This window comes from Rutilus rutilus (genome assembly GCF_951802725.1).
Source record: "Rutilus rutilus genome assembly, chromosome: 11".
Taxonomy (NCBI): Eukaryota; Metazoa; Chordata; class Actinopteri; order Cypriniformes; family Leuciscidae; genus Rutilus; species Rutilus rutilus.
Window position 1 is genome coordinate 40,701,097 of NC_140216.1, and position 23,132 is coordinate 40,724,228.

A 23,132-nucleotide genomic window follows, 5' to 3' on the forward strand; every position below is an offset into this window, starting at 1 on the left:
ATCAGGTTTCTTGCCAGAAAATGCACAAACATGTAATATTTCTTAGTTTTAATGCTGTCTATTTGATCAGAACTGTCAACAACACATTTAACATAGAAGACATTTAATTTAATTAAGGTTTATTTGTGACATTTAAAGTTTATCCTAAACTCCGCTTATATTATGTACATCATGTACAGTTCAAAATGATGTTTTAACCCATCTGAACTCTTAACAGATCGTAACAGATCCTCCTACACTGAAAAAAAAAGATTAATTGAATTTACTAAAAAAAAATTATCGTAAATGGTTCCACACAATTGATTTTAGCTACATTTAAACAAATGCATTAAGTTGAACTTAATAAATGTTAGTTCAACTTAATGCATTTGTTTAAATGTAGCTAAAATCAATTGTGTGGAACCACTTATGATAAAAAATTTTTGTAAATTCAATGAATAATTTTTTTGAGATTGATATGTTCATTTCATTAATGCTTGAAATAGAATATATTTACCACTGGGTGTGATTTGCATAATCCAACAAGAAAATACACAGTAGAAGAAGATGACTTTCTCCATTGTGTCTGTTGTTCATAAAGGTGTCGATGCAGAGACACTTAAACCACAGTTTCACTTCCGTCAGAGGAATATAAAGCATTGAAACAAAGTCTCCTTATTAGATCAAGTGTTTTATTCTCACATCAAACAGCCATGTGCTGAAACTCTTGTGATTTTTTATGTAGTTTTTACTCTGTGTCTACATTTGCTTAGACACTATACAAAACTTGCCTTTAAGTGTGTGTAGATTTGTGAGTTCATGATCAAAAATATTACGTTGCTACAAAGCTTGTAAATAATTACGTTGCTACAAAACAAGGTTTTGTTAAATATCCAAAATATACTAAAGCATGATATCGCTTTCAAAAGATACTAGGCATTACACTGCAATGAAGACGTTTCATTCACATATACTATTTAAAGGGTTTACTGTACTATCAGTCATATTCAACAACTAAGCACAATAATAACAATATTACTGTAACATTTCACAACTTGAGTCACAATAATCAACATTTCACAGCTTGATCTGCAAAAACACAATATCTGTCCCCAGAAGACAAGGCTGCTTACATTTGGACATATTACATGATCAGAAACAATGAGGTAATGAAGACACCAGAAAAAACACGATATTAATCAGTTTGGTTTAGACAATAAGAGTTTAAAGGTCATCCAACATTGTGATTCTCCTGGCTTTTACATACGGCTCTACATAACGTGAGGCAAATTCAAAGAGTGAAACAGGAGGTTTGACAGGAATGACAAATGACAGGAAAATCAGAGATCCGGTTGCTCTGTTAGTAGGAATCATTTTGCTGCCATGGTTTGAGTCCCAATAATATCATAATTGTTTTATCGATGTGGAATCTGACATTATTGAGTCACTTTGCAAAAACAGGCCTTGATAGTGCACACTTTCACTGTGTTTCACAGGTTTTAAGCCTGGGAATCACTGCACGATTTTCGACTGTCCCAGACAAAATATTGCCATTGTGAAACAACTGTGGTGATTTCTGTGGTTGTGGCTCCGAATCATCGTATAGTGAGAGAGGTTCACCAAAGATAGCCTGTGATAATCTTCTGACAGTGTCATAAATACAGCATGATCATCTCGTGTGTTTGCTGCTACGACCTACGTCTACCGACCAGCCAATAAAAGTGCGACATGAAATCAGCGTGACATGGCGCCAAAACTTAATCTAGCTCTATTCACTTCCTCTTTTGCCACTTTTTTTTTCAGCAAACATAAAATCTACAACTGCCAAAGTGTGCTTCATGCTGGGCTTTTTGTTTACCACTCGCGCATGCTGATTTCTTCTAGAAACTTGCATCGTAGCCTACAAGTCAATAGGTGTCATCATCGTACAGTCTGCATGTCCTACCCAAATTTATAAGATCCATGTCGCACAGTGTGATTTGTAATGATCTTATAGACAAGTTTCCCAGCACTTCCGGTTTACTTCCTGTTTCTGCCAAGAACTTCCGGCGCAGGCTGAGTAGTGGTGTAAAAATGGCTTTGGAATGGCAACATTCAACCGAAAATCTTGTTAAAAATGGTGTTTTGACCATTCAGCATCCAAGTAAGGTAACATCATGGGCGGACAACATGTCGATATGGCCCAGCATCACAACATCCAAGATCTTTTCTTATTTTATTGATTCCATGGCGGTGGATGGGAATGCAATTAATAACCTGAAAAGCTCAGAGGCGTTTCAGTACCTCCATTCCGACAAAGTGGGCTGTGTACTTTTACACGATATGGGCAGTTTAATTTACCTAAAGGCCGTTGTTCAACCAAGCCAGTCCGTTAACAATTCAGCGCATAACGCCTGGGTTTTGGTTACCAAGACGGGAGATGTGGAGACTGCAGGCTGTACCTGTATCGCCGGACCCGGACGTTCCTGTAGCCATGCAGCCGCCGTGCTTTGGAAGGTACGTTAGCCCATCTTATGCTTGTATTAAGATGTTTGTATGTATCCGTGTGTTAATCTATAACAGAACACGAAGAGTAATACAAATAAAAAGTAATCCCCTCTAGCCTGCCTGCCTAGCATTTTAAATGCTCGTTGATCGGGACTGATAGGAAGAGAGACACTTTGCATACATTGCGAGTTACTTTTACTTTTAGAATTACTTTTAAGACAACAGCAAGGTGTTTACAGTGAGCGCAGAATGTGGGGGTGTTTGACAGTGCTTTAATTAATTCGGTGCTAGGTGACAAAAGAGTTTATTGATAGCAATGTTAATGGTATCAAGGAGGATGGCTGATAAACCAGATTGCTGTACAAGTGATCAGTCGCAGGATGATGAAAACCCTGGTTCATTTAGCGACAAAAAACAAACTTGGATGCAGTTTATTGTACAAACGTGTAACCATATACTCTCATTTACTTGATCTGACGTTTGGCATGAGGCTGTGGTTTGTTGTTAATATTTAGCATGTAAACAAGCACAGGCATCACTAGACTTTTTTTTACTGATGCATGTTCCCCAGTATAAATAGTGTGATCTCTCTCTGTTTTATTGGTTGTTTTGTTTATTGTCTAAGGGGGCTTTCCTTTTAACCATATCCTTGCCATAAGCAGCTCTTCGCCCATCCACACCTTTATTAAACATTGATGTTGATGGCTGCAGGCCCAGCTCATTAATTGTTTTGAAAAGTAACAAAAATGCTCTACCTTCATCATACCCTTGTTATTTTGATTTACAAAATGTTGTCTCTAAAAGAAGTCAATTGTGCTGTGATGCTCAAACCATTATTTAAAAAGTGTGTGATTTTGTTTCTATCTGTCTGCAGGTAGAAAATGCTGTGAGGCAAGGGAAGACAGGGCTTGCCTGCACTGATGTGCAGAATTGCTGGAATGCCGGGACAAAAAGCAATACTGGGCAGCAAAAAATCAGAGATGTGTCTTTCCGAAGACAACCGGAACAACTGTGGCATGGCATGCGACGGGTACGGATAACAGCAAGCACAGCCAAGAATGTGCCAGTTCGGGCTACCACAGCACCAGACAAATTCTTGTCTGAACACCTCCATCCTACCTTTCACGGTAACGCGGCAACCCGGCAAGGAGCAGAGGGTGAAGAGCACGCCAATACCTGCAAGACCAAGGTCATGACATCGATGTGAAAGGTTTGGTGGTTTGCCCGAGTGAGCCATGGCTTCCTGCGAGTCCGGATGATGTCATGAACAGAGACACACTACTGGAGATCAAGTGCCCTGTCTTAGTCAAAAACCAGTCCCTTACTGAAGCACTTGCTGCTAAAAGCAGTGAGATCAAACGCATGCCCACAGGGGACTTCCATCTGTCCTTCAATGGGCCAAAGGGATATTACATGCAGGTGCAACTGGGCATGCACTGCACAGGGCTACGGCAAGCCTTGTTGGTGATTTGGAGTAACACTGAATGTCTGCAGCTCAACGTGCTCTACGACCAAACCTTTGTTGAGGGACATATCTCAAGGCTACACTCCTTCTATTTCACCCACATGTTGCCAAAAGTTGTCGATGACTTCGATGATGGAAGGCTGGAGTTGTGCTCCAGATACATGAATGTTGTAAAATCAGCATGACCTGCTTATGTGTACTGGGGTGATTAGTCATTCCTTTTTTAACCCCTTGTCCCCTGTTGTCACAAATTTGTGACAAATCCTTTCTAGCTTTTATTTATTTTTATCAAACTGATTTATTTGATTTATTTTCTTTTACTTACTCTTATTTATTTTTATATCAGTCACTTATCATTTATCTTTATTTATTTATTTTATTTATTTAATATTTTATTTTATTCCAGTCTTTTTCTTTTTGTAATATTTTGAGATTTTTTCCTGTATTTACTTTGTTTTTATTTAATTATAAAAAAAATTCAGCCATTAAGGAGTTAATGAAATTGACCCTTTGTTATGGAATAGGATCAATAAAAATTCATTCATTTCTTCTCAAAAATCAAATTGTTTATTGTCATGTGTCAATATTTACAATACAAGAAAAAGAATAGCACTCACACAAGTTTTTCTTAGTTAAAACTCTGTTTTATCAATAATCACAACACCAGAAAGGGAACAATAACAATAAATTAACACACACATATATATATATATATATATATATATATATATATATATATATATATATATATATATATATATATATATATATATATATATATATATATATAAAGGAATATGTACAATTTAAAAAAACAAAAAACAACTGCAGGTAACCCAGGTTTTACTTTTCATAGGGACTTACACCTCATGTGGCAGTCGGATGAGTCTGGACCTCATGTTTGCTAAAGCAGCACATATGATAAGAATCTTGTCCAACCTCGGGGTCATGGAGATGGGGACAGTTTGGGACAGAATTTTGAAGACTTTAAGTCTTCGGATTGCCCTCTCCACATGTATACGGACATTGACCACTCGTCTAGTGCGCATTACCTCCTCATTGGTCAATTGACCACGCTTGTGGGTAAAGGCAGGAATATTCAATTTCACCGTCCTTTCATGTAGTGCATCTCGAATCGTGAAACCCCTGTCAGCCATTACCTCATCACCAGGCCTTAGGGCCTCCAGAAACCCACTGTTTATAGTGATGAACTTATCACTGCTTTTACCAGCATAGGCCTCTGATATAAACATTATCAGCCCATGAAGTGACACAGCAACAAGATATTTGGCAGTATTGGTTCCCTTGTAATGACTGAAAGTGGCACTCCTACAGTTAAGGTTTGTAGCTCTCTGAATAGCCGTTTCAGCACAATCGATGATGCAAGTAGTCTGGGGGTGGTTCTTTTTAAAGGATGGTGGCATGTTAGCACGAATAATGTATCAATCCAGTGAGCAATCACCTTACTTACTTCACCTTCAGACACTTTAAAGCGCTTTGCCACATCCCCTAACACAAGGTTCAGTTTCAGTTTCATGAGGGTCATCAGTATTTGGTCAACAACAGGAATACTACATGATGGTTTACTAAATGGCAACATCGTTTTCACCAAAGTAAAAAAATATACCAGACGCAGTCCTGTGTACAGCAGCGAGGTATCATCATCCAGGAGCATATCATCAGCCACAGTCTGACCCCCAGTCTGCGTCGATTTGTTCACGTGGTCCAACTTTGCCGCGTAGCTGTGGTCAGTTTTTGTTAGGTCCTCCCATTGTGTTGCAGCATCTTTAAACTTCGGCTCGATGCACACTTCTAAAAGACAAACAGCATCAACTATAAATGTATATACCCTACTAACACAGGACAGAGACACATATATCAACAGTCGAACTTATGCTGCAAACTTTAGCTAACCAGAAAAATATCAAGATACACTTACCATCCGATTGCGTGTCACTTGTGTTTCTGTCGGGTTTAGGTCTCTTTTGCTGGGGAGGTCGCTCGTATCCCAACCAAAGTTCCGGGAAAGGGTTTTCCTCTGTGGGCTTTTTATCAATTAAGTGATAAGAACAAACAAACAGTCTTTTGGGCGGATTCTTCAACTTCAAAGCCGCTAGCCACTTCCGAGATTCAACATCTGTTTTTGGTTTCTCATACAATCTCCTTCCGACCAAACATTCAGCAATCGCCACGAGTTGTTGCAACCGCGAACAGCACAATATGTCTCGGAGCCGTGTCGGCGTGTAACACCATCCATAGTTTACTTTTTCTGTCGTTGGCAGAGTGAAAGGCTAATGGCGGCCCGCCTATTACACTTAGGAAACTTGTCTATGGACCTTATGTAGCCCCCGCTGCGCTCCTTGTCTTTACTTCCGGTCTGTATTTTCACAGCGATTTCCCCTGCATACTGACCTGGCGGCTGCAAGAAACACTGGTATTTCCTGATAATAAAAAACAGTCTACAGCTTAAAGGAGGAAAGTGGGAAGAAAACACAGTTTTAAAAATGTTTTTTCTTAATTAACTCACTGTTTAAAGATTTTGTAAGTCTCTCAATAACTCCTCTTCTACTTACTATGTTGTTCAGTGTCATCCTTGCTTTCCACTGGTGAGTCTGTACTAGATTCTGTAGAGGAGATTAAAAAGTTACTGTTAATTTACTGTTCAAATCCTGATTAAAAATCAGCTCAAATAGTTCTCCTCATCCACTGATCTTCTCTCACCTGTGACTGAGACTGTGATCAAAGTTTCATTATTAGAGTCCAGAACTCTGTATGCTCCAGTGTCAGTGACTGTAAACTCATTAATGGTCAGAGTCTCGTCACTGACGGTCAGTCGATCACTGTTGACCCCGTGACCTCTCATCCACACCTCTATCCAGCCTTCACTAAAGTTTCCCTCCACTTTATCAGCGTTGATCAACAGAACATCCAACTTCAGATCCTCTCCTTTCTTCACAGAGATCTCATCTGAGGAGAAACACAGACAATATTCATTATTATAATGGTGTCAATCATTATTGTCAATCAATCAAGGCCATAATAACATATTTAGGATTAAAGGAACCAAATTTAATCATTAAAATCAGCCACTAAAAAGCCTATATTCTGGCGCGGATTAATGCACAGGCTTGCGTAGGCTGCAGCCACGTGTGCAGGGGGCCTCGGATTGGCCAGACATTATTTATTTTTTTTACATATATATTTACTTAAGCGCGAACCAGGCACGGCACGGCGACAGGATTCTAGTTTGGATGGGTCAGACCAATTGTGAACGTTAAATTAAAAACGTTATCCAATCACTGTTTAACCTAATAAAAATTACTGACTAATATACTGTTCATTTATCTGTGAGTATACATAATATAGATTTTAATAGCTTGATGCTCTTTAAATATTTTGTTGCATTGTAAAAAAAGTTTCGGTGCATAGGACGGACCTATCCGCGATCGCTCTCCATGGTTCTGACCAAAGAAGAGCGCTTTGGAATCTCCATTACGCATCATACCTGGGCTGCGTTTCCTGATAATGTTGTCTCTTAGCGCGCTACGAAGACTCTTAAGGTATAACTTAACTAAAGGTATACTACCACTAAAGGTATACCAATGCTAGGCGTCTTCAGGGCTATCATCCACTCGCGAGGCTGAGGCGCTGAGAGGCAGAGGCGCTGGCGCCCTCCTAGCAACGGCGCTGGTCGAAGATGTCCTAGGTGATGTGGATCTCAGCTCTCTTCATCTCCTGGTTGCAGCGATGACTCCGAGACTGTACGTGCGCGTTTAAGGTACCTAAACAACGACTGTTGGAACAGGGCCGAGGGCTGGGTTGGAAAATATGTGACGTCATTATGTTTTTTAATTTAATCAATGTTGATTATGAAAGTGAGAATGCAGCATGAGAAAGATATGATACATCATGAGATGCGCAATATGTCTGGAGACATGTAAAACATTTTGACCACTTCATTAAGTTTTGTTTTGTAGTCTCTTTTTTAAAAGATTTTCGTATAAATTGTATCTTGATTTTGATCAATGTTTTATCAACCAATTGCCCGTATGTAATAAATAAGAAGCAAATATATAGCAGATAATGTAATAAAAGGCGCCGACACGATCACTTGCAGTGCACGTGAACTGTCTACTTTTAAACGAAAATATTCAAAACCAAAAGAAATAGGCTACTCTCTGAATATGTAATCCATATGAAATGTGCATTTATCTCTGGCGTTCATGGCGAGACCGCATCGTCAACTTCATCTTTGCAGCAACACAGAAAACACCAGTTTATTAATAAATAATTAAATGTCTCCTTGCTAATTTAGACACATTCATAATCATTACTTTTACCGGTTCTTTGTGGCAAGCTTTATGCGTGCGGTCGTGCAGCTATAAACGCTCATTATTCTGTATATAGCCTAAGTAATTAAATGAATATAAAGGGGCGATTTGTCCACGAATGGCTTAAATGAACAACTACTAGTCGACTAGAATTTTTCACACAAAGAGCAGCCTAGGGGCCCCTGACCACCTTAATCCGCCCCTGCCTATATTGGTTTGTTTTGCTGATCACAGGCCTTGCATGCAATAGTAATATTATTACATTGTTAACATTATCAGGAAATCCAGAAAGCACATGATGATGGTTTGATCAGTTTTGACTTTACCATGAATATGAAGATGATACTCCAGGGTCTCTCGCTTCACTTCTGCCTGATCATTACTGTAATAAACATGTATAAAGTATTTCCCAGCGTCACTGTAGATCAGATCCTTGATGACAACGTCACATGATCCTTCTTTAAACACTCGTCTACTGCAGTTTTTCTTCTCACATGTGTGTGTGTGTGTGTGTGTGTGTGTGTGTGTTAACCTGCTTGTGAACTCCGAACCTCTGTTCATTTAATTTAAGACTTCTGAGCAACGTTGATGAACTGTACTTTTACCAGCTTTTGGTCGTGGTTGTCCCAGGTCTGTCTGTTACTCAGATTTGTCATGTTCTGTGTTAAAAAATAATAGTATTAGCATTAGCACATGTGAACTGTGTAACCGCACCATTTTAGCTCTGCGTTCTTCACTTTCTGTATTTCATGTATGTAAAAAATGTAAAATGATGGTTACTTAAGTTCATAGTTTCTCTGTATTAGTGTGAATTGATGAGAAATGAGAACAGAGTCAGTGTTTATATTTGATTTCTTTAATGAATGCTTTATTTTGAGTTGTATTCCACTGTTCACGATCACCTTGTAAAAATGTATATTCAGCAGTCTCAGATCTCTCGCTGCTGACTCCTGAGCAACGTTGATGAACTGTTCTCTAACCAGCGTTTGCTCGTGTTCATCCCAGTACAGTGCAATCTTGAGTGACTGTCCACTTGCTCTGAGATTACATCCACACAAACACAGTCACAAATGTTCCCCAAAAGCCTGCTGTCATATTTGACATTCACATGAACATGAACAAATGTAAAAAATAATTTAAAAAATTTAACATTAAAAATGGTGTATGAATAATTACAGTAAGTGAACCCGAGTTGCTTCAGTTCAGTAAATGCTATCTTACACATTTACTTTATAAAAATCTTTAAAGATTTCAGAGCTAAGAAAAAAGACTTTTCTTGATAAAGTATGAACTATCAGTCAGAGGACAGAAGGCATGGAGTAGATTGTGTACAGCAGGTTTTTCAGCAAAGTTTTGGTCGTATTGATTATTTATAGCCGAGCTACATTATAGGAGCGACAGATACTGGGAGATACAAACATTTACTGGCAGATTATGAAAAATATAAAAATGAAATTCATAAAATATGAACATAAACATAATAAGCTAACAACTATTTAAACATGTAAGTCCCCTCCAAATATAGTAAATATGTGAGATATATAAACTTTTATTCTAATCAATCTTGTTTTCTTGAGATATTCTGATAAAGCTGTGGTCACTGTTGAATTATTGTTCAGTAATATTCCTTTATTCCTACAGCCTTAACCTCTTCTATGAGCTGAGAAGTTTCTTCATTAAAACACATTTAAGAAGAACATGTTTGACTGTCTCTGGTAATAAATACACATTTGATGCACAATTATGTATTATAAACCTCTCTCAAATGTCCTACTTTATTTATTTCATAAAAATGTTTTCCCTTTCCTTCCTTTGTCCACAAATCTTTCCATCTATTCTTAATTATCTTTTTAATGAACCCCTATTCTCGTCTATAAAATGGCAATTGTGTGTGTGATATGTGCATACATGTGTGTGTGTGTGTGTGTGTGTGTGTGTAAAGGAAAGAGGCCGTCGATTTGTACTGCATTAGATCCTTAAAGACACAATGGATCGCAAGTATGGTATCAAATCAATCATTTATTTAATTTGCGGACGTGTGTGTGCGTGTGTGCGTGCGCGTGCGTGCGTGCGTGCGTGTGTGTGTGTGTGTGTGTGTGTGAAAGCTGGAAATAGTCATGTGGCTTTACTGCTTGCGTAATATAGCCTACACAATATAACAATATTTATTAGTGCAACGGAGAGCTGTGTGTGTACATGGCAGGATTTCAGCTGGAAAATAGCTGTGTCATCGTGAGAGGTAGGGTATCACCAAAGTGTGTGTTGCTTCACAAATCCAGTCCAGGCAGAGATCAAGTCACTGGTTTCTTTTTAATAATCAACTCAAAACTCCAAAACATTTTAACCAAAACACTCTTCCAGCTTCTCTGAATGCTCTCTAACAAAAAACAGTCTCTCGATCTGTTCTCACATCATTATCAGCTTTTCTCCTTCACTCGTGACCGCTGTGTGTCCCCACCCTCACCGCATATTTTGTGGTTTTCTGTGTATCATCATTAAGTCAGTCAGGAAATCATTATTGTGCTTTGCACGACTCTGATGTGAAACCTTTTCTCTTCTCTAGATTGTCATGACAGATCTGACATGACTGAATATATACAGTTGTGTTTGAACAGGTTTAGCTTTGGTAGGCTAATGATCAGGTTTTTCTGCCAGAAAATGCACACAAAAACAAATAATTATTATTATGCTGTTTATTTGATCAGATCTCAATCATGAATTATGTGCCATAAAATAGTTTGCATTTATATTTTCTCTTGAAAACAGATTTAAAGCTCACAGATAAATATGTAATGTCTAAAGATATACAACATAATGATATTTAAGTATGTTTGCTGTTCTTTTTGAGCTCACTCTTTACATGTAAAAACGTACTCGGTTACTTAACGTAACCTCGGTTCTCTCTAGAAGAGGGAACGAGTATTGCATAAGTTGCTTACGCTATGGGTAAAGTCATCTTTTCTCGAGATCTGAAGCCAAAAAATTATCCTTAATTTTCTATTCATTGTCAGCGCAGTGCGGCAGACAGCAGACTATGGCAGGCTGTATAAGCGTGCTCATTGGCTGACTTGCGGCAACTGCTGCAGCCTATCGGTGAGCCCTGCGTGACGTCACGCCCAATGAAGGCGCTTTGGGCCCTCTAGGCGTCACAGCTCACCAGAATGGGTGTGGCTTAGCGTATATAAGGAAGGGCTCAGCAGGCTGTACTCTGGTTTTTCATTGAATATAGCGAATAAACTCGTGGCGCGAGCACGGCAGGTTACGCAATACTCGTTCCCTCTTCTAGAGAGAACCGAGGTTATGTTAGGTAACCGAGTACGTTCTCTTACGAGAGGTTCTCTCGTATTGCGTAAGTTGCTTACGCTGCGGGAACACCCTTGTCAACGCCGTACGTGCCGAGCATCACAGCATGAGTCCCAGGGAAGCCCGGGGGACACAGCATGCGGAAACAGGCGGCCAGCAACGTGGGCCAGCACATGTCATAAGCACTTCATAGGGATACAGAGCGGCTCTGCCGGTCTATGTATAAACGTGTGTGAAACAAAGGCGGCCAGCAAAGCGGGCCAGCGCAAGTACATAAGCACATCACAGGGCAAAAATAAAGCGGCTCCACCGGTCTATTGTATAGAGAACATTACCCTTCTGTGCGTCAGTGTGGAGAATAGGCGGCCAGCAGCGCGGGCCAGCACAAATACACAAGCACACCATAGGGGAACACAGAGCGGCTCTGCTGGTCTATGTATATATAGAGTCTCACCCATTTGTGCGGCTCAACCAGAAGAGCTCATAGTGACACGAGAGTGGCCTGCACACGAATGTCTGGGCAGAACAACACATCTCTTAGACTGATAAAATTTTAGCCTGCAGGGCGGGAACTTCCAAGTTATAAAAACTCACGAATGTAGACGGGGAGGCCCAGCCTGCCGCCATACAAATGTCGTGAATAGATATCCCGCTGGACCAAGCCCACGACGAAGCCATGCCTCTAGTTGAGTGGGCCCTGATGCCCATAGGGCACTGCAGGTGTTTGGACGCATAAGCTGCCACGATAGCGTCCACTATCCATCTGGACAGGCTATGTTTCGAGGCGGCGAGACCCTTGGTGCGCCCACCAGATGAAACAAAGAGCTGCTCAGAACGCCTGAAGGCGGTGGAGCGGGTGATGTAAGCTCTCAGCGCCCTGACGGGGCATAGGAGGTTATCACTGACCTCGCTATCGGATGCTGGCAGAGCTGATAGGGAGATGATTTGCGCTCTAAAGGGAGTGCCAATCGCCTTGGGGATGTAGCCATGTCTCAGTTTAAGGATGACTTTTGAGTCATTTGGTCCGAACTCGAGACATGTGGGGCTAACAGATAGCACGTGTAGATCCCCCACTCGTTTTACTGAAGACAAAGCTATCAGAAAAATGGTTTTGAGCGAGAGGTATTTTAGATCCACAGAATCTAACGGTTCAAAGGGAAAAGCTTTCAGGGCCTCCAGGACCAAAGAAAGATTCCAAATAGGAACCGAAGGGGGCCGCGGGGGGTTCATCCTCCTGGCTCCCCCAAGGAAGCGGATGATGAGCTCATTTCTTCCTATCGCCCGGCTGCACATCGGCTCAGCGAACGCCGCAATAGCCGCAACGTAAACTTTGAGCGTGGAAGGGGACCTGCCCTTGTCCAACAGCTCTTTAAGGAAGGAAAGCACCTACGGGACCCCACACGTGCGTGGGTCCAGGCTCTTAGTAGCGCACCATTTGGAAAACACTGACCATTTAGATGCGTAGAGCCTTCTCGTAGAAGGAGCTCTGGCCTGCGTGATCGTGTTCACGACCCCTTCTGGCAAAGCAACGGGTATCTGTTGATTATCCACGCATGCAGAGACCAGCGCTCTGGATGAGGATGCCAAATCGATCCACCGGCCTGGGAGAGAAGGTCTCTCCTCACCGGGATCAGCCACGGGGCTATGTGCGACAGCCTCACCAGCTCTGGGTACCAGGTTTGGTTCTCCCACCGCGGGGCTATGAGGAGCACTGAATGGCGCTTTTCCCTGATTCTCTTGATTACCTGTGGCAATAGTGAGATCGGAGGGAAGGCGTATAGCGGGCGGCTGGGCCAGGTTCTCTCTTGAGAAACGGTGCCTTAACGCGGGTAGAGAGTTTGTGTACGTCTGAGAAGCTGATTGCTATACCGTCGAGAGCCTAGTGCTCTCAGAAGGGTCACCCAAGGCGGGAAGACTTCAGTGGAGACGTCAGACAAAACCCGTTTCGAAAGGTCCCCACATGACCTTTTCAAATAAATTGTGTTCCAAGAAAGCAACGGGAAACTACATGGATTATTCCTCCCTTGAAAACTTCAATGATGACAAGCAAAATCAACAAAGGCCCTGAGTATCGGCGTCCCTTAAATTGGACAGGGGTGCTAAGAATCTCTGAGCTTGCGTCAATGAACCCTTTCAAAGTAGCAACTTGGAATGTTAGAAGCTTACTTCAAGCAAGAAAACTAGCCAATGTCATACAAGAAATGGATCGACTTAAAATCAACATAATCGGTCTAAGTGAAACTAAATGGCCTGGAACAAAAAAGATTATATCGAGCGAACACCACATCTTCTGCTCCGGAGGAGAAGAAAACATCAAACAAACATATGGGGCCCTATTTTTAACGATCTGAGTGTCAAAGCGCAAAGCGCAAGTAACTTTGTGGGCGGGTCTTGGCGCTGTTGCTATTTTCCCGGCGGGATAAATGACTCTTGCGCCTGGCGCAAATCTAAAAGGGGTTGGTCTGAAGTAGCTTCATTATTCATAGGTGTGGTTTGGGCGTAACGTGAAATAAACCAATCAGAGCGACATCTCACATTCCCTTTAAGAGCAGGCGCGCTTGTTCAAAGCGGATTCCTATTATAACGGCGGATTTGCCAGGCGCACGCGAGGAGCGCTTCACAGCCGAGGAGACCGATGTTCCCGTCAGGGACGTTGGGGATGGAGAAACACACCCAAATTAACTTCGGTTAAACAGGCGTATGATAATTTGGGTAAATGTGTAAGCTAGATGTATGCTTTTATAATAAAGTGTCTATCTATCTATCTATCTATCTATCTATCTATCATCTATCTATCTATCTATCTATCTATCTATCTTTCGTAATAATGTATGATTTGCAAAAATGATAACTGCTGCATCTGTGTGTAGATGAGAGAATCAAAGTGTATGCGCGTTGTGCACACGCTCCATTGATTAAGGCCAAGCATGCGCCCTTAAAATAGCATATGAATAACATGCGCAACGCGCCACTGACTTTAAACTGTTTTTTTTTTCGGTTAGTGGCGCAATTGTATTCTAAACCTGTAAAATAGCATGAGGGAACGTTTGCGCCGGAACACGCTTCCTCTTTGCGCTGAACCGCCCCGGGGAGCGCAAGTGTATTTCTTAGTTAACCGACGTGCTTCTGTGGAGGGAAAAGTCTGCTTTGCGCGGGTGCAAAATAGGAATGATACATGCGTCCGTGTACAAAGTCAATTGCGCTGGGTGCAAGATAGGGCCCATGGTGTCGCCTTTATAGTACACAAGAAATTAGCAAATAAAGTCACCAACTTTACCCCAGTATCAGAACGAATAGCACTACTACAATTAGCAGGCAACACAGTCAACGTGAACATTCTACAGGTTTATGCTCCAACAGCAGACAAACAAGATCATGAAATCGAATCGTTCTATGAGCAACTAACCAACACGCTGAAGCCGCTGAAGAAACAAGACATCACCATAATCCTCGCCGACTTCAACGCCAAGGTCGGCCACGGTTGAATGCAGAACATTGTCGGAGAACACGGACTATAGCGCTTTTCACAGATTGCATCAAAGCAGCTTCACAGTATTAAATTAAAATAATACATCAATGTTTGTTTCTAGTGGAAAACGTCCATGTTTGTTAATGCTGATCAATAGTATTGTTGATTGATTAATTAAATTAAATATCCCCAAATATCCCCAACTGAGCAAGCAACAGTGGCAAGGAACCGAAAAACTCCATCAAGTGACCTAATGGAGAAAAAAAAACCTTGGGAGAAACCAGGCTCAGTTGGGGGCCAGTTCTCCTCTGGCGTTTATGAACTAGAGGTTGGATTTAACTGTAAGATTAAAAGTATTATATGAATGCCTGGCTGAATAGATGCGTCTTTAATCTAGTTTTAAACTGGGAGAGCGAGTCTGAGCAATGAACAGTATCAGGAAGACTATTCCAGAGTTTCAGTATTGCTAACACGTGGTTCCAATTACCACCTCGACGACTGTACACGTGGACCTCGCCGCAAGACTCCGACAACAACATCGTCAGGAACCAAATCGATTATATCCTAATTAACATCAGGTTTAAGTCCAGTGTGCTTACAGCAAAAACCTACCCTGGAGCCGATATATCGTCAGATCACAACCCAGTAACAGCTACAATAAGACTCAAATTGCGATCAATACAATGTACAAAGACGAGACGAGCAGACCTGGAGAAACTGAAGAACAGCTCCGATAAAAGACAAGTACAGCAACATCTCAACGATAGCATCCGCTCAATAACAACAGAAACAGCAGATGTTCAGGAGTACTGGTGCTCGTTCAAACAATGCATCACAGAAACAACAGAAGTCATGCTGGGACACCAGTCACGGAAAAAGAAACAATGATGGATGACACAATACATTCTCGATCTAATGAGCAAACGAAGAATGTACAAAAATAACAACTTGGAGATGTACAAACAAATCAGAAACAGCAACAGAAGATCATAGAAGCAATCCGACAGGCAAAAGAAAAGTGGATGGAAGCACAATGTGCCGAGATTGAAGAACTAATTAAAAAACATGACAATTTTAATCTGCACAAGAAGCTCAAAGAAGCTGGTAACATATACAGACCAGCCCCAACAACAACCTTGTATGCGGACAACAACCAACCAATCCTAAACAAACAAGAAAAAATGGACACCTGGACAAACTATATACACAAGCTCTTTGGCGGCGCGAGAACACCTGCAGAAAAAGACCAACAGACGTCGAAAAACGCTCTACACATTCTAACATCAGAAGTAGAACATGCAATCGTGCAACATGCAAAAGTCAGGCAAAGCGTGCGGGCCCGACACAATCCATATTGAATTGCTCAAACAATTAGACAGCAACAACATGCGACAACTGACTAATTGGTACAATCAAATATACAACGGCAACAAAATTCCATCCGACTGGCTACAATCCATTATTGTGGCCATTCCAAAGAAAGCAACAAGCCGGAAATGCGAAGACTACAGACTGAGAAGCTTGATGAGCCACGTGCTGAAAGTCTTTCTGAAGGTGATCCAACAGCGCATATGCTCCACATGCGAAAATGCATTGAAGAACACACAGTTTGGCTTCTGCAAAGGACTAGGCACAAGAGAAGCAATCTTCTGTCTACAGATACTACTACAGCGATGCTACGAACATCAGAAAGAAGTGTACATCTGCTTCATAGATTACGAGAAAGCCTTTGACTCAGTAGACCACGACCGACTAGCAGCTCTATTAAAACAACTGGGATTAGATAAAAACGACACCAACTTCATCATTGCTCTTTACTGGAAGCAAACAGCCCAACTCCGATATGACAACGAACTGACAGACCCAATACCAATACAAAAATGTGTACGACAAGGCTGCCCACTGTCACCGATCCTTTTCAACATCTACTCAGAGCAGATTTTTGATTAAACACTAGCAGACAAAAAAACTGGTATTAAAGTCAATGGACAATACATCAACAACATCAGATATGCTGACGACACTGCACTGCTGGCCGATTCGGAACAAGACCTACAACAAATCTTGGACGAAGTTGCCGCAGAGAGTCAAATATGGGGCTTACGAATTAACAAAAAGAAAACAAAGGTTATGAAGGTCAGCCGAACTACAAGCGAAAACAACAATCAAGCTGGGTAGCGAAAAATTGGAACAAGTACACCAATTTAAATACCTTGGTATAATCATTGACGATCAGCTGAACCATGAAGTCGAAATCAAGAGCAGAATTGAACAAGCAAGGCAAGCATTTATTAAATGGAAAACACTCCTCGCAGACCGCAACTTGAGTACATCACTGAAACTGCGCACACTGAAATGCTACATCTGGTCAATTTTGCTGTACGGAGTAGAGACGTGGACACTGACAACAACAGCAACAAAAATGCTCGAAGCTTTCGAAATGTGGCTGTATCGAAGAATGCTGAAAATCCCATGGACAGCCAAAACCACCAACACACAAGTTCGGCAAGACATGGGCACTGACAGGCAACTGCTGAAGACCATCATTAGCAGGAAGTGTCACTACTTAGGCCACATTGCCCGAAACAACCACAAATACCAGCTACTAAAGCAAATCCTGCAAGGAAAAATCAAAGGGAAAAAACGACCAGGACGGCCAAAAACGACATGGCTCAGTAACATCAAAACATGGCTTAACAGCACAGCAACAATTAACAACAGCACAAACTCTACACGCCGTGCTAGACCGAGACCAATATCATCATGAAGTCGCACACGCCGTTAGGCAGCACTAAAGAAGAAGAAGAAGGGCCAGGTTTGGGCCAGCGCGTCCTCGCTTTTCGAGAGAAATCTCGAGCAGTGAGCGTTGTCTTTCGACGCAAAGAGGTCGACTTCCGCTTTGCCGAAGAGGCGCCACAGTAACTGGACTGTTTGAGGGTGCAGGGACCATTCTCCCGGGGGAATGTTGTCCCTGGACAACCTGTCTGGGCCGACATTCCTGAGGCCCGGTACATGCGAGGCTCTCAGCGAGCGCAGTGAGTGATGGGCCCACACGAGAAGGCGTTCTGTCAGTTTGCAGAGGTTCCTGGATCTGACACCGCCCTGGCGATTCACATAGGACACCACAGACATATTGTCCGAGCGGACTAGAACATGGTGGCCCCGTATGTGAGGGAGGAAGCGCTTCAGCGCGTTCTCGACCGCTATCATCTCCAGACAGTTTATATGAAGGCTTTTCTCCTGGTCTGACCACAGGCCAAAAACCGGTCTGCCTTCGAAAAGAGCGCCCCAACCCAAGTTGGAGGCGTCTGTCGAGATAACTTTTCAGTGCGAGGCGGCTCCCATTGTCACTCCCCGCTGGTACCAGTCGGCCGCTAACCAGAGTCTCAGTGCTGAAACACAGCTGTGAGTCACTCTGATCCATATGCAGCCGGACGCCCATAGCAACGGGGACTGACAGAGCGGAAAGCTTTGACGGTGGTCCGGCCGCGGCGGGACTTAACCGTCTTTTCCTCCTTTGAGTTGCTAGGAGGACTTCGCGGGCTCGGGTTTCAGCGTGATCTTAGGCCGGGGTCCCCGCGGGGGAGGCGGCCTGTTGCGGCTGGCCGAGCGCGATCTAGGGCGGCCGCCCTGTCGTCGCTGCGAAGACGGAGGCTGAGCTGGACACTGGGTGGAGCTTCAAACAGGCTGGTCCCGAGGGCGGCGTGCGGCTGAGCTCGAGCGTCGAGGCAGGAACAGATTCATAGCCTGCGTGGTCTTTTGTACCTCCGAGAAGCGGTCTATGATCCCGTTAACCGCTGGGCCGAAGAGGCCGGTAGGGGAGAGCGGGGCGTTGAGAAAAACGGCCCGCTCAGACTCCCTCATGTCAGCGAGCATCAACCAGAGGTGCCTTTCTGTGACGGTCAGCGAGGACATGCACCTTCCAAGAGCCTGGGCAGCGGATTTAGTAGCGCGAAGGGAGAGATCCGTCACGCTGCGCAAATCTGTGATGGAGGCAGGATCCAGGCCTTTCTCATCTGCGCGTCCGGGAGGGGGGGCGGAGAAGGAGAGAAAGAGGCTCGAGGGAAGGGTTCTGGCGAGCTCTTAAGTGCCACATCAGACTCCGGTGGCCTCTGGGAGCGACGCTTCTTTCTGCGTGGCCCAGCAAAGACAGGCAGAGTGACAGCTTCGTCAGGAAAAGCTTCAAGTCGAGCCCGCAGGGTCGACATTGAAAGCTCCTCGCACTCAGGGCAGCCGCCCGTAGAGAGCGCGATAGCAGCTTGCTCGCGGCCCAGGCAGAGAGCGCAGATGAGATGGCGGTCTCCGGTGCTGAGCGGGGCGCGGCACGAGCCACAGGAAGAGCGAGGCATTTTTACTAAAACGCCTCGCGCTCTTTTAGATTGAAAATGTGTGTCGCAGCGGCGAACACACACAGCAAATTAAGGATACTGTCGCCGGATAGCTCAGCAGGCACGGATGGCTGAAGGCGGCCGGCTTCCTCAGACACTTCGTAAGCTTGCTGGTCACTCGATTCAACAGCTGCGGCTTCTCAAGATCCAGCGATGCAAAGAGCTTTGTTGAAGAGATGAAAAATCAGAGTACAGCCTGCTGAGCCCTTCCTTATATACGCTAAGCCACACCCATTCTGGTGAGCTGTGACGCGTAGAGGGCGCGACGTCACGCAGGGCTCACCGATAGGCTGCAGCAGTTGCCGCAAGTCAGCCAATGAGCACGCTTATACAGCCTGCCATAGTCTGCTGGCTGCCACACTGCGTTGACAATGAATACAAAATTAAGGATAATTTTTTGGCTTCAGATCTCGAGAAAAGATGACTTTACCCGTAGCGTAAGCAACTTGTGCAATACGAGAGAACCTCTCGTAAGAGAACTGCAGTTATGTAAATCATACCACTTGAACTCTAAACTTTGAATATTGTTTAAATATGCTGTACTAATAAACATTGGCATTAAAGAAGTAATTTGATATTTAACTGAATATTATTGTCAAGCACAAATAAACCGCAGAAACCTGAATTATCACCACACCATTAATGACTGGTTTGCTGTTTATAAAACTAGGTTTACCACATCATCTCAGTTTCTCTGAAGTGGAAGTGAAATCAGGCCAACAGGAAAAGACATCTGAGGCACAATTTGATATTTTAATATGTGACAACTATAGCAGTGCTGATATAACTGGCAATGCGAAGCTCAGGGACAGGCCTATATTGAGTTAGATTGTAAAATAAAGCAGAAATAGATGTCATTCAGCTGATTTGTGGCTCATCATAGATGCACGTTTCGCTGCTTTCCATCCTTTCTGCTGTCCACGATGGTAAATTATTCCTCCTGCGACGATTGTAGTCAGAAAAAACACAAACACAGCCAGTCCAACACCACCGAACATCAACACACGCTCTGTCGGGGTCACCTCGTCTACAGAGACACAAGAGTTACTCACATTCATACAACCAGACAGTTTTAACTCATAACTTAGATTTAGTGCTGGATCTCCAGTCACTATGAAAAATGAACATCCAAGATAATGATCAACATGTTACCTGTGATGTCTTTTGGCTCTTCTGTTACAAAAAGACCTGTAAAAATGATCAGTTTATCAAAACTTTTTTAGTTGTTAGTTGGTTGGTATGGTTATAGCTTAGGTTATAACCATATGACTATAACCTATGACTATAGGTTATAGTCCCATAGTGTCGGCCCAGATCCGGCCCACATCCGGTACGTGTGGAATCCATGTGTACCAGATCTGGGACGACACTATGATGCTGTCTGGAGTAGTTTTTAACTTTAAGTTGTCCTTTGTGTAATATAAATGGTGCATAATGACATATCAGGGCCTTAAGATATACATACTTAAAAAATGTAACCTAAAAAGGTAAGATCTTAATTACCCATAAATATGATGAGGAAAAACTGAAATCTGTTACCTTCGATCTCCAGTCTGATGGGTTTGTCGAAGAACATCTCTGGAGCGTCAGACTTTGTTCCACAGAAATAAAGTCCTGAATCTGATTCTGTTACTCCAGAAATAGTTAAAGAGACTCTGGTGATCGAACTTTCTGCTGTTATTTTCATACGAGTTCGGTTCTGATTGTAGCTGATCTGGAGTTTTCTCCCGGTTTTGTCCTTCTCTGCAGAAATCAGCATATTGACTTGTTGAGAATTGAGGTGAAACCAGGCAATTTCATATCGGTCTATCATGCTGCAGTTCAGAATGATGTTTTCTCCCATCTGAACCCTTAACACATCAGAAGATCCTCCAGCTGACAAATCTGGAGAGACATTGATAAACACACATCTTTTTAGACTATGTTAATGGGTATTGTATTTGAGGTTGATATGTTAATTTCATGAATGTTTGAAAAAGAATATATTTACCACTGGATGTGATTTGCATAATCCAACAAGAAAATACACAGAAGAAGAAAATTACTTGCTCCATTGTGTCTGTCGTTCGTAAACTGGGTGGATCAAACTAAGTTCAGCTCAATGCAGAGTCACTGAAACCACAGTTTCCTCTTCCTTTACAGAGAAATATAATGCATTGAATAATATAGTCTCAACTCAGAGAGTGTTTTTTCCTTACTTTTATTTATTTATTGCATTAAACCTCTATATAATGTAAATCCCCATGATAACCTGATGTAGTTTATACTCTATTAGCTTAGATACACAGCCAACAAAACTTGGCTAAGTGTGTGTGTGTGTTGATTTGTAAGTCCAAACATAAATGTTCCAGGTTCCTTACAATGCTAGCTCTATGAACAGCTTTAAAGACATGCTTTTGTTTTTGAAATAATCAATTTCAACCATATTAAAAGAGAATTTTAAAAATATTTACAAATACAAATCATTTCTCTTCCTGTTTTTCATGTCATAACATGAGTTTGAATGTACTGTAACTTTACACAGATCACTTTATCATACCAGTCTTGTGTTAACATGTATTTTGTTAAGTGTTCTATAGTTAAACTTTCAGAACATTGCGCATATTTTTGATTGTTTTTTTCTGTAAACTGAGAGAGAAAGTCCATCTCTTTCAAGGTAATGACAATCAGGAAGCTTATGTGGTGGGACGTACAGAATTTCATTTTTAATTAATTTAATGCTTGTCGGTAATGTAGTGTCCAATTATATTCCACGAGGGAGTGTATAAAAAGGGATTCGAATGCACCGTTTGTGTGTGTGGTCACCGCCTGTGCGTCATTGCCGGGGACCACACCCATTCCGGTTAGTTTCAACAAACAAACGAAGGACAGTGAGGTGAACATACACCCAGCTTTGGTGCCAATCCTGAACCTCATCATTGTAGTATTGTTTCACGATTTTCTGGTTTATTAATTTAAATGTTTATTATTTGTTTTTTTGTAATTGTTAAGTGTCAACAATTGTTAATTGTTATTCGCTATAACAACCGCCTCGCTCTACATTATCACGCTTATTACATGGCTACCTACAAAATAAATAAATAATTTGACACAAATTATTGATTTAAAAACGATTGTATTGCTTCCGCTAAAGAAAATAGTCCGTTCCGCGTCCATAGCAACGCTCTGTTTTTCATGGCAACGGTGTGTTATACTTCGCAGCGGTCTGTTATCAAGAAATAACACACCGCAACATTGGAATTCAACCAAGCCATGTAATAAATTTATTTAATATGTCAAATGTTTGTAAAGTCATTTAGCCTATAGCCCAGGCGCGTAGCCAGTAATGGGCCAGGGCGGCACTGGCCCACCCACATAACTCACTGGCCCGCCCAGGCAAGTTTGATCAAAATACATTTTTAGTTTATTTTTATTATTCAAATGTATTTAAGAAAATATATTAATATAAACCTGATTTATTGTTGACTGGTGTGTGTGTTTAATTCTGTTTCCGAATAAAATGCGTGAAAGCCTCCCTCTGGAACGTAATTGGTTGCTATGGTTGCTAGGGGTTCCGAGTCCGACAGGCAGACTCTCTAGGCGGCGGGCTCTGGCGGCCTTTAGTTCTTTGAAAAATAACTCTGTGACTCTTTGGACTATGATGAGATCATTTCTGTTTTTAATACTAAACCCAGGCACTTGCATCTTGTTTTGTAGAATGAAAACAACAA

At 42.1% G+C, this 23,132-nt stretch overlaps 1 protein-coding gene across 3 annotated transcripts in view; it reads right to left on the reverse strand.

The window, feature by feature from the left end:
• LOC311300339 (uncharacterized protein) overlaps window positions 1–23,132 on the reverse strand; it is a 171,029-nt gene that overhangs the window by 17,918 nt on the left and 129,979 nt on the right. The window contains exons 1-4 of one of the 3 annotated variants that reach the window (XM_084424584.1): window positions 21,413–21,498; window positions 20,962–21,306; window positions 20,575–20,610; window positions 20,155–20,449 (exon numbers count right to left, since the gene is read on the reverse strand). In XM_084424584.1, the coding sequence (XP_084280710.1) occupies window positions 20,277–20,449; window positions 20,575–20,610; window positions 20,962–21,306; window positions 21,413–21,476 (618 nt within the window). In that variant the 5' untranslated portion in view covers window positions 21,477–21,498 and the 3' untranslated portion in view covers window positions 20,155–20,276. Of the gene's footprint in view, window positions 1–20,154; window positions 20,450–20,574; window positions 20,611–20,961; window positions 21,307–21,412; window positions 21,499–23,132 lie in introns of those variants that run through there. The other 2 variants (XM_084424587.1, XM_084424583.1) reach the window with 2 other exon arrangements.